This window comes from Nicotiana sylvestris, chromosome 5 (assembly GCF_000393655.2).
Source record: "Nicotiana sylvestris chromosome 5, ASM39365v2, whole genome shotgun sequence".
NCBI lineage: Eukaryota > Viridiplantae > Streptophyta > Magnoliopsida > Solanales > Solanaceae > Nicotiana > Nicotiana sylvestris.
In genome coordinates, this window is record NC_091061.1 from 23,197,185 (window position 1) to 23,209,575 (window position 12,391).

At 35.6% G+C, this 12,391-nt stretch overlaps 1 protein-coding gene across 1 annotated transcript; it reads right to left on the minus strand.

Moving 5' to 3' along the window:
* Positions 1-4,802: 4,802 nt before the first annotated feature.
* Positions 4,803-5,714, minus strand: LOC138868387 (uncharacterized). The gene has a single exon (XM_070145938.1). The coding sequence runs from the start codon at positions 5,712-5,714 to the stop codon at positions 4,803-4,805; it is 912 nt and encodes a 303-aa protein (XP_070002039.1).
* Between the last annotated feature and the right edge of the window lie 6,677 nt (positions 5,715-12,391).

Here is a 12,391-nt window from a genome sequence, read left to right on the forward strand (position 1 = left end):
CCCTTAGGGACTGCTTGTTACTCAACATAAATTTCTATTAGACCTTCTTTTTGAATTTAATTGTCTTCATGTGAGTCCTGTGGTCTCTCCTTTGGATGTTCATATTAAATTGTCTGCTGATTCTGGGGATCCCCTTCCTGATCCGTCTTTGTATCGAAAGTTGATTGGGAAGCTAAATTTTCTGCAACACACTAGGCCTGATATCTCCTGTAGTGTACAACACCTCAGCCAGTTTATGTCACAACCCCGGATTCCCCATTTTGAAGCTGGTTTACATGGGTTGAGATACTTGGTAGGTGCTCCTGATTTGGGTTTGTTGTTCAATAATTCTTCCTCCTTTGATTTGCTTGGGTTTTCTGATTCTGATTAGGAAAGTTGCTCTACATCTTGAAAGTCTGTGAGTGGTTTCTTATTACAGTTGGGAGGTTGCCTGTCTCTTGGAGATCTAAAAAGCAGGCTACCATTGCTCTTTCTTCAGCTGAAGCCGAATATAGAGCTTTAAGACAACTCGTAGCAGAAATTATTTGGGTTGTTCGGCTACTTAGTGAGTTTGGGGTTTAATCTTTGTGTCCTGTTACAGTGTTCTGTGACAATCACTCTACTATTCACATTGCTCGCAATCCTATCTTCCATGAACGTACAAAACATATCGAGATAGAATGTCATTTTATGCGTGAAAAGCTCGCTTATTACCTTATATGCTATTCCTACTAGTTCGTTGTTGGCTGATATTTTTACTAAGGCTTTACCAGGTATTCACCATTGTACATTCCTTTCCAAGCTTGGATTAGTGGCCCATTCCAGCTTTGGGGGGGCGGGGGGTGTTGGAGCCCAATCTTTTCCTGAGGCCTAGTATGCTCTAGCCCAAAATACCAAGCTAGACCCACCTTGAAGACCCGGAATACACTTTAAGTTAGTAGTAGTATTTATCATTGTATGTTTAACCATTTTTGTAACATGTAACCTTTATTTCAGTTAGTGTATAAATAGATAGTTTAGGCTAATAGATGAACGAAGAACTCAATTTCATATGGAACCGACACTGTTTAATAAAAGGTTCTCCCTTTTCTCTCTCTTCGAACTTAGGGTTTTTTGACAATTTGATCTCAGATTGCTTCAATTCATTGAATGTAACAATTCATGATTTAAAATTAGCGCATTTTGACTAAATGTAGTCTTATTATATATGTAAGTTTTATGGAGAATCTTGATTTGTTTTTCAGCTCAAAAAGGATAAATATTTTAAACTCTTTTTTCATCGCAGATTCTGTCACTACAAAATGGCTACTAGATATAACTCTGTTGTCTACAATTATTAGATGTATCGTACTTCTTACCGAACTCTGTTGTCAACAATTATTAGATGTGTACTTCTTAGCCCACCTGAGCTTTCACTATACGGATATTCAAGCTATTAAGATGATAGACATGATTCTCAGTTGAACTCCCATTTTTACCAACTTAACACAAATATATCGAATACAGAATTTATTCTCTCTTTCGGTTGGTAAAAAGGATATTCTTGGACATGTGGAAAAACAATTTCTTGACCACTTTATGTAGACTAGTTGAATAAAATAAATGGAAGTAAATACGTACATTAATGACAAGAGCTAGATAAGATGGTAATGACGTAATGGTATTAGTTTAGCTTCCATCGCCGTTATTGGCTATCAGTTCGGCTGGGTCGATCAATAAGAATCACTTACCTTTATTCTTATTTAGTTACTTAAATCTTATTATTCATTTCGTTATCATTGTTACACTAATTTTTTTTAATCAATTTTATCGTACTTACATAATTTTCTCATTGTAATCGTATCAACAAAGGTTCAATTACCTTGTGAATTGATTTAGATTCACAATGTGAATTCTCAAAAGAGTAGTGATACAGAAAAAAGGTTAAGACAGAAGGCAGAAATGGGGAAGACGAGAAGGGAAATCAGATAATTTTGAGAGAAGAGATAGTGTGTATTATATCATAATTGTTTTCTTACAAATGAGTTGATCATCATCTTATATACATGAGCAATTACCCCTACAGAAAAATCTTCCTCTAACTCACTAACTGACATAGGTTAGTTAACATAACTAACTTCCTAATTTCTGTTACAAGTTCTTTTGTGTACAGTTTAGTTCCTAACTTCCATATAGTGCAGCTTCAGTCTTCAACACTCCCCCTCAAACTAGGCTTTAATGAAAATGTTCCGAACTCCTAGATTGGATGCAAGGTATTTATGTTGCACCCTGTTTAATCCCTTAGTTAGAATGTTTGCAGGCTGTTCTATTGTAGAAAGATATTGAGTTGAAACAGGGTCTTGGACTATTTTTTCTCTTATAAAATGACAATCTATTTCTATATGTTTTGTTCTTTTATGGTAAACTGGATTGGTTGCAATCTATATTGCTGATTTGCTATTACTGTAAATAACAACATGTAGTTTAACCTGTGCTTTTAACTCTTCCATGAGTCCTTGTATCCAAACTAGTTCTACAACAGTTGATGTCATACTTCTATATTCTGCTTCATCAGAACTTCTGGATATAGTAGTTTGCTTCTTTGACTTCCATGAGATTAGAGAGTCACCTAATTTAATAAGATATCTCGTCACTGATTTTCTTGAATGAGAACAAGCTGCCCAATCTGCATCACTATATGTAGTTATTTCTTCTGATTTACTACTTGACAATAAGATACCTTTTCCTGGTTCCTTCTTTACGTATTTAACAATTCTTAGAGCAGCCTCCATGTCTGATTTCTTTGGCTAGTGTAAGTATTGACTTAATGTTGAACACTGTATGAAATGTCAGGTCTGGACAATGTTAAATATAGTAATTCCTATCAATCTCTGGCAGGCATTTTGATCAGTAGCTGTGTTAGTTCCTGTTCTTGATGATGATCATCATATTCTTTGGTGGTCAATTTGATATTGATGTCCATGGGTGAAGATGTTGGTTTAGCAGCACTTAATCCTAACTCAAAAATAAGCTCCAAGGTGTATTTTGTTTGATGCATTGGTATACCTTGAGTTGTTCTTGCAAACTCAATATCTAAGAAGAACTTCAATTCACCTAGATCCTTCATTTTGAAGGCTTGTACAAGTCTATCCTTTGTGTCTTGAATCAGAGTTAGAGTATCTCTAGTGATGAGCATATCATCGACATACACAAATACTAGAACTACACCTTGTTGAGTATGTTTCAAGTAGAGACTGTGATCATACTAACTTTGTTTGAACTCTATTTTCAGCAGTGCTTCATAATTTTGCATTTCGCTGCCTAGGAGCCTTCTTTAATCCATAAAAGGATTTAAGAAGTCTACATACTGATTTATCCTCCCCCTGAGTCCTAAATCCCTGTGGCAATTCCCTATATATCTCATCATTAAGATCCCCTTGAAGAAATGCATTATATGCATCCATTTGATGAATGAACCATTTCTTCTATGCAGCAAGGGTTAAGATTGTTCTAACTGTTTTCATCTTTACAACTGGGAAAAATGTTTCATGATAATCTATCCCCTCTTTTTGACTATATCCTTTGGCAACTAGCCGAGCCTTGAATCTTTCAATTTCTCTTGTGGACTTGTATTTTACTTTATAGATCCATTTATACCCTATAGGTGTTTTGCCATACGGTAGTGAAGTAATCTCCCATGTATGGTTTTTCTATAAAGTTTTAATTTTATCTTTCATAGGATCTACCAATCTTGGATCTTTTAAGGCTTCTAAGTAGTTCTTTGGTTCTGTAATAGTTGAGATTTTGGCAATGTAAGCTTGATGAAGTGGATTTAGTTTGTCATAGGTTATGTAGTTGGATATGGCATATGGAGTGTCTTTGTGAATGTTAAGTTATACAAAGTCTATCATCCATATAGGTGGTTTTCTTTCTCTTTCTGATTTTTTTTTATTGACCTGTGATTCTACAAGATTCTGAGGAAGTTGCTCTACTTGATCATCTTGAGTATGAAATTGTATAAGATCTTCATGAGGTGTAAGAGCTGGTAATGGAGGTGCATCAACTATATCAGCTTCTTTATTATTGACTCTACAGTCTGTGTCTTGAACTATTAAACCTGCACTTTTATTGTCTTCCTTTGCATCAGTCACAAAAAGATATAGTCCATCCTTTTCTCTACCAACTCCCTTCACTTTTCCGCTCAAGAGATCCTGAAAAATACAAATTCAGGGAAGAAAGCAACCATCCAGTTTAGCTCTTTAGTCAACACAGATAAAAGTTTGTACTTAAACTGTGGTAGACGAAATACATTGGTGATAGTATCCTTATTAAATAGATTACTTGTTCCCACATGTGTAGCTAGAGACACATCACCATAAGGTAGAAATACCTTTTTAGGTATTTCAGACCTAATCACAGTATCATTATTTAAATAGCTCAAACTTTACACCATATGGTTGGTTGCACCTGTGCCAATGATCTATTCCTGAAGACTTTTGGCAGAAATACAATCATTATGCTTACTTGTTGTATTAGCTGAGTAGGTTGAAGTTTCTTCTTCTTTGTTAATCATTTGAAGGAGTTGATTGTATCAATCTTTGGTGAAAAAAGTAGGAACAATGTTAGCATTCTGTCCATTGAAGGAGTCTGACTTTTGCTGCACATTAGAGTAGTCCACTCTTGGTTTGATTGGTTGAAAGTTGGCTTGTGTAAACTCCCTGTAACCACCACTCTGATTGGTCTGAGAAATGCAACTATCCATCGGCACATTATAAGCAGCTGATTACTTGAACTTCCTTTTCTTGAAGTTAGGAGGGTTTCCTACCACTTTATAGCAGGTTTCTTTAGTATGTCCCTTGATTTTGCACCTCACATTCTAAGTTATAATTCTTCTTAAACTTGTAGTTATGATTACCACCAACATTTCTAGTGAACATAGCAGCCTCATAGTTTCCTAGCATAACTGCAGGATTAACACCTATAATGCCAGTCGCGTTCTTGACTAATTTTTGGCTTTCATCACTTATAATCATAGAGTAAGCTTGGTTCGCAGAAGGCATAGGACACATAAGCAGGATTTGGATTATAGCTTGGGCATATGAATCATTAAGCCCCATTAAAAACTGAAATAGCTTCAGCTTCTGCAAATGCAGTCTAAAATCATTGGATTTTTCACAGTTGCAATTAGGGGCAAGAACTAATGCCTCAAATTTTCCCCATAAATCTTTTAGTTTTGAGAAATAACTAGACACATACGCAGTTCCTTGAGTTAACGTAGCAATTTCTTTATGCACATTGAAGGTTCTTGAACCATCAATTTTGTTAAATAGTTCATGTAGCTCTTCCCAAACAGTTTGTTTATTAGTAGCATACATAATACCTCCTAGAAGTCCTTTTGCTGCTGAACTCATTATCCAAGAAAGAACTATGGCATTAACCCTTTCCCAGTGGTTCCCCATAGCTTCAGAAAAATTCTCTTTTTTATAAGAACCATCAACAAGTCCTAGCTTGTTTCTTCTTAACAGAGAATGCCTCATTGATCGAAACCAGATAGAATAGTTTTCGATACCTATGAGTTGGAATGTGATAATATGAATGACACTCATATCATATAGATAGAGAAATAGAGAATGATTGTAGTCAATTCCAGGAGAAGCTTGACAGCATCCTCCACTAGATGCATCAGTATTTGCTACATAATCTTTTCTATACATTATATTCCCATCAGCTACAGGCACAACAAATGGATGAATCATTGTTAGATAGCGTCCTAATCTTTTTGCAATATTAAGGTCCATAAATTGTGGGTACTGCTAGTGTCAATCAAGATTTTCATTGCCTTGCCTTTGACTGAACCAGTCACTCTCATAGTCCTAAACATGGTTCTGAAATCTTCTTTGCCAGTCATAGCATGTACGGAGACATGAGGTAGGATTGCACCATTAGAATCAACATCATAGGAAAATCCTTCCATGTTCAGTAATTCAGAAGGATCAATCAAGATGTCTTCTTCACCATTTCCTTCTTCCTTAGGTTCTATCACTTCACTAGAGAATAATTGTCTTCTCTTTGCACATACATGGACCGAAACATACTTTTCATCACAATTGAAGCACAACCCATTAACCCTCTTCTCCTCCATTTCAACAAGGCATAAAAGTCTTGGGTTTCTGTAGGATGATTTAGTTGTTCCTGAGTAGGAACCTTGGGTTTTTGGAAAGATGGATTTGGTTTAGAGTGGTTTGGGTGTGGGTTCTGTGAGTAAGTAGGATTGACAAAGGATTTATGAATTGGTCTAGGTGTAGAACTTACAATGGTATTTTTTAAAGTTTGTTTTTGTATGAACAAAGTTTGTTTTTGGATTGAAGCAAGACTAATAGCTTTCTGTAAAGACCTAGGTGCAAACATTTTGATGGGTGAACCAATTTCAGGTTTAAGACCTCTAAGAAAGCAACTAACAATATATTCTTCATCCAACTCGACTCTAGTTAATAGTTCATCAAATAAGTCTACATAATCTTTCACAAAAGATACCTGTCTAAGATCCTTCAAATCACCATTGGATCATCAAACAATTCTAATCCAAACCTTGCATACAAGCACCTCACTTACTCTCCCCAATTAGGCCAGTCCCTTGACAGTCGAGTTTTCATGTACACCTGATGCCATTGAAGAGCCTTTCCAGCCAATCGACAAGAAGCCAACTTCACTTTCAAAGCTTCAGGGGTCGACTTCAAAGAATTGCTCACATTGACACAGCCAGTCACGAAGCCCAGTTCCATCAAATTTAGAAAATTCCAGATGATGGCTCCTAGTAGGCAGTTGTCGCACCTCCTTTTTCCGCGCCCGCGGGGCGCGTAGGGAGTTTCTCCAATTGAAGGACAGTCAAAACGGGATTTAGTTAATTATTTCAGAGTCGCCACCTGGGTATTTTAAGGCGTCCCAAGTCACCGGTTTTAATCCCTGAATCGAGGAGAATATGACTCTGTTTGTTATTCTGCGAACCAGAAATCCTGAGTAAGGAATTCTGTTAATCCGGAAGAAGGTATTAGGCATTTCCGAATTCCGTGGTTCTAGCACGGTCGCTCAACTGCTTTTATTCTTGGCTTAATTATCTTGATTTTTACTAAATACGTTTTTATTGCATGATTTTATTACCGCTTTTACTTATTGTTTACAATTATATAAACGAATTACGCGTACGTATATTCATATTATATACCTTTTATAATTACTGGGGATCGTGCCACACATACGTGTACACGATAAAATTGACCATATTATATTTTTTGTTAAAAAACTCATATGTTCAAAATTTAAAATAAAATTAAGAACATCGTCACCCTTGTATTTATACAATGAACTGCACATCTCGGGTTACATGAAATTATTTTGACATCCTCGGAGAAATCCTTTTATTAGAATGTTCATTCGAAATTGCGCGAACGCATAATTCGAATTGCTTTTAGAAATATAATCAGGTTAAGCGAACGCATCCCTAATTACACCAAATATTCTTAATGGTATTATGGATTTTCCACGAATTGTTTATTATATCTACACATTTTATATGAAAATCCTGAGAAATTCACATTTAAGGGATGTCTTTAAATTCTTTTAAAAGAATTCACAATTTATTAAATGTTGACCGTCGATTATAATTTCCGCGTATAATTTATATTCATCCAGACTATTCAAATTCAAAGCAAAGAATAAAAATATGATTAATACTATTTTTCGCAAATACAACATATATACATATACCAAAGGATGAATTGCATATGAAACTAAAAAAAATGATTTATGAAGGGAAGAAATATTTTTGAAATTTTTTTATTATTTTTATTTAGTGCAAATTCTATTTCTAATTACCATTGATATAAAGTGTTGCAATTTGTGCTTGTACATCTCATCTTATTCTCATATACTTGCTTTTAATCTAATAGACCTAATTATTTTGTTAATTCTGCTTATGGTTGAACGTAAGATATATATATAATCTAACCGATTTGATTCTCAATTTATGTGAACCATTGCTAAACACTAACATTCGCATTGTAAAATTCCTAGGCCATTTGTTATTAAGAGAGAGAACAAATCTACATAATTGACTTAATAAGATGATATTGCATACAACATTATTCGTCATATTTTGACATTTGCAAACATAGCAGAAGATACTAATGCAACTTTCGACTATTGATTATAATCATAATCACTATTACGCCATATATGGACAAAATGCAACCAACATCATCTAGCCTTAATCCACAACCAAACAATCGAAATACGCTAACCATGCATTTTCTTGATATTTCAGAATACTCTATACCTGACTAACAATGTCATAGGACTTAATTAATAGCCAACTTCATGCCATGTTCCCTATCTTAACAATTCAATCATAACTATACTTTAATGAAATTCTGGAATAGATAATACTATTACAACACTTATATGAATTTCAAAAGAGAATGATCAACTGATAATTATCATGTCAAGCATAATACTATACTAACCAACATGAAACAAAACTGAAATTTACAATAATGAACTTAGATAAATGAAAAATAGAATTGCAATTCAAGCTTCATTGATTTGTCATGAAGAGTCTCTTTCCAACATAGAATTTAAAAGATATGTACCTGGAAATGAATGAGTAAATTTCAGCAGTTGCAACAGTCATAAAAATCAGCAGAATAGCAGTATTTCCACAGATTTGAGCAATAATAAGACCCGAGGAACCCAGATGCACAGTAGCAGTGTTTTTTAAGAAACTTCAGATTTTAACTGAACAATGGGATCAAATAAATCCGAACAGATTCAATGAAAGACTAATATTTCAGATTTCAATTCTTTTCCTGTTTCAGATTCCTATTTCTGATTTTTTTCTCTCTTTCCTCTTCTTACAAAATAATCTGATTTCTTTTCTTTTTCTTCCAAATCTGAATTTCAAAATCAGTTTCCTAAAAATCTTCCCCTCTCTTAAAAAACTCTCTCTCAAACTCTTATCCTTTGTCCCCCTAATCAGATCATGTATTTATACAGGTCTGCTCATTTTCTTTTAGTGCTGCTTGGACCCTTTTCTCTTTTTAAAAATCAGAAAGTTCCATTAAAATCTGCTTTTGAATACTTTAAATCCTATTAAGTGACCTTATCCTGATTTTCAGCAGCCTCATTACCCTTTGTTTCCCATTATTCATTAAATAATAGCCATCAACTTTCCACTTTCAGCACAGTACTATTAACATATTACCCTCATTGTTTTATCTGTTTCATTCCCGGAAATGTCCCAGAAATCCTACTGTAATTACTGTCCCAAACTTTAACAAGTTATCTGAATTTAAACTTGTCTAGCAGCTAACAACCAATCCTATGATTAACCTCCTAATACAATTGTATTTACCCAACCTTTGTAAACTTGAGTTCAGAACTAACATCACAACAACATTACACTGAATTTATTATAACAATTCAAACTTGAACTTCAACATTGAACTAGAATCAAGCAAACACAGGAGCATTGTCAATATACTGACAATGCCCTGAAACTCAATGTTCAGAAATCAACATATACACAACATTCATTTTGACAGACTCATTGAAATGTAAACAAGGGTGATTTAACTGACGAGTATTAATTTAAACTGATTATCTACAACAATTGTCAACAAACAGTCTATAGAAGCAGATTATTTCAATCAATATTATCATAAACGAGAATTCATAATATAACTAATCGACGAATTTAATCGAGTCGATTACACACATTGTAAATAATCATACTGACAGAAACAATGGTATAATTAGGATCAAATAGACGAGTATAAGGCAGAATCACAGAATTGACTAGAAAATTATGAAAAATAAAACAGACTAATGAAACAAACATAAAATACATGTAGAATACACATAAGAACAGAAAAAATACCTCTGAACCTTCAAATTCAACCGGACTCAAACTCAACTTGGGTTCAAACTTTTTGAAATCAAACAGACCTTAGTCGAAGTATTTTCCACTGAAAATACTTCGACTAAGGTCGATTAAACCTCAATCCTTCATTTGAATTGAAAAAGATTCCAAGATTGAAAAATTTAGGGTTTCAGATCTGGGATTTTAAATCCGAACATTCCCGGATAGATTCGAAGGGAACCAAAGACGACACAAGGGTGAGGGAAGCCTAGGGGTCATTTGGTGTTATTTTGGAAGGAATCTGAGTAGGGTTAGGTTTCACTCGAATCTTCAAATGAAGATTCGAGCAATTCCAGTACGATTCGAGCCATGCAACTAACAGATCTGTGGTGAGGGTATTTAGGGGAAGATGTGGTGTTATTTTGGAAGCCATTGGAAAGGGTTGAGTTTTCAGACCAACCATCGATTTAAGATTCGAAGGGTTGGGGTCTGATTCGAAGGAAACTAATGCCAGATCCTTGTAGAGGAAATGGTGAGGAGTCTGGGGTGTTATTTTGGTGATCGGCGGCGTTGTTGCCGCCGGGTTTCAGGCGGTGGGATGCTAGGGCGGCTAGGGTTAGGGGTGTGTTTGAGGAAGACGATGAACAGGAGAGGAGGGGGGTGTTTAGTTAGGGGGGGTCGGGGTAAGGATTTGGAGTTTATATAGGGGGAAGGAGGATTGATATTGACCGTTAGATCAAGCAGAATGAAAGGCCAGGATTTATCCACTTAACCAAACGATGTCGTTTTGTTTAAGTTGGGGGGACGGGTTGAACCGGGTATTGGATCGGGTAAGGATTATGGGTTAGGTTCGTAGGATCTCAGTCGTTGGTTGGCTTTGATCCAACGGTCCTTGATAAAATGTGACCAAACGTCGTCGTTTGGTCTTGGCCTTGAATTGGACCGGACCTGGGTTGCCTGGATTGGGCTGAGGGGGTTTATTTTGTTTGGGCCTGGATTTAGGTCCAGGTCCGATTATTTTATTTTTCAACCTATTTTCATTTCCTAAATTTATCCCTAATTATAAAAAAATCCTAATAAAATTATAAAACAATTTCAACCTTCCAAAAAATATTAATCACCTTTTAACAATTATTTAATACATAGACAAAGCGTTAATCACACAGTGAAACATTAAAAATAGAATAAATACATATTTTTTGTAATTTTATTTTTTAAAACAATTATTAAATGCATAATTAAATCCTAGATATGCATGAAACATGTATTTTTATTTTATTTTTTGTTTAACTATAACAAAGCAAACGTTTACGGACAACACAAATAATTAACAAACACCACCCAAATTCTAAAAATTGCACAGTAAAAGAGATTTATTTTATTTTTGATTTATTTTGGAGTAGTTTTCGTGAGGCAAAAATCATGTGCTCACAGCTGCCTCTCTTTGCGCGGAAACTCGAAGAGTTTTCATGCAAAGATAAAGTGAGCGGATACGAGCGATTTTTGCCTGTCTGAATACCCCGTGGGAAGCATTTTTGAAAGATTTGACCGAACCTCTGCTTCAAATGTTTCCTACATATCCTTGGCTATAAAGGAATCAGGTCAATGTAGTTCGGAAAGTTTTGGGTAGCTGGGACTACCGTGGGACTGTGATGTTACTGCTGTTTCGTGCTGCTTTTACTGCTTGATGACCTCCTTATTACACCTCGTTTCAAAGGTAATACAAAAAAGCTAAACTAGACTATGGTACATGAATTGTAAAATCTTATCTAGATCATGCCCTTGCGTTTCTTGTTGTCTTGATATCTTGGTGACTCTTGGGCATTTGGCTTATTCCGTATTCCTTTTCATTATGTCCCGTATTTTCTTCATCTGTTTGGGATTCTTGTCGTTTCCTGCTGGGAACTTTGTTGGACTCCTCTGCTTTATTGACTCTAAATGTGCTCTTTTCTCATATGAGCGGGCTTTTGACTTCAACACTTCAATTGTATTCCCTTGTTCTCCAGGTGGGTGCCTGACTTCTTCAATTCTCATCCTCATTCTCCAGGTGGACGCCTGATTTCTTCTTTAATTCTTCATACTCATTCTCCAGGTGGACGCCTGATTTCTTTAATTCTCATCCTCATTCTCCAGGTGGACGCCTGACTTCTTCTTTAATTCTTTTCATCCTCATTCTCCAGGTGGACGCTTGATTTCTTTAATTCTCATCCTCATTCTCCAGGTGGACGCCTGACTTCTTCAACTCTTTGTCCTCATTCTCCAGGTGGATGCCTGACTTCTTTTTAATCCTTCATCCTCATTCTCCAGGTGGACGCCTGACTTCTTTAATTCTCATCCTCATTCTCCAGGTGGACGCCTGACTTCTTTTTTTTCTCATCCTCATTCTCCAGGTGGACGCCTGACTTCTTTAATTCTCATCCTCATTCTCCAGGTGGACGCCTGATTTCTTCAATTCTTCATCCTCATTCTTCAGGTGGACGCCTGATTTCTTCTTTAATTCTTCATCCTCGTTCTCCAGGT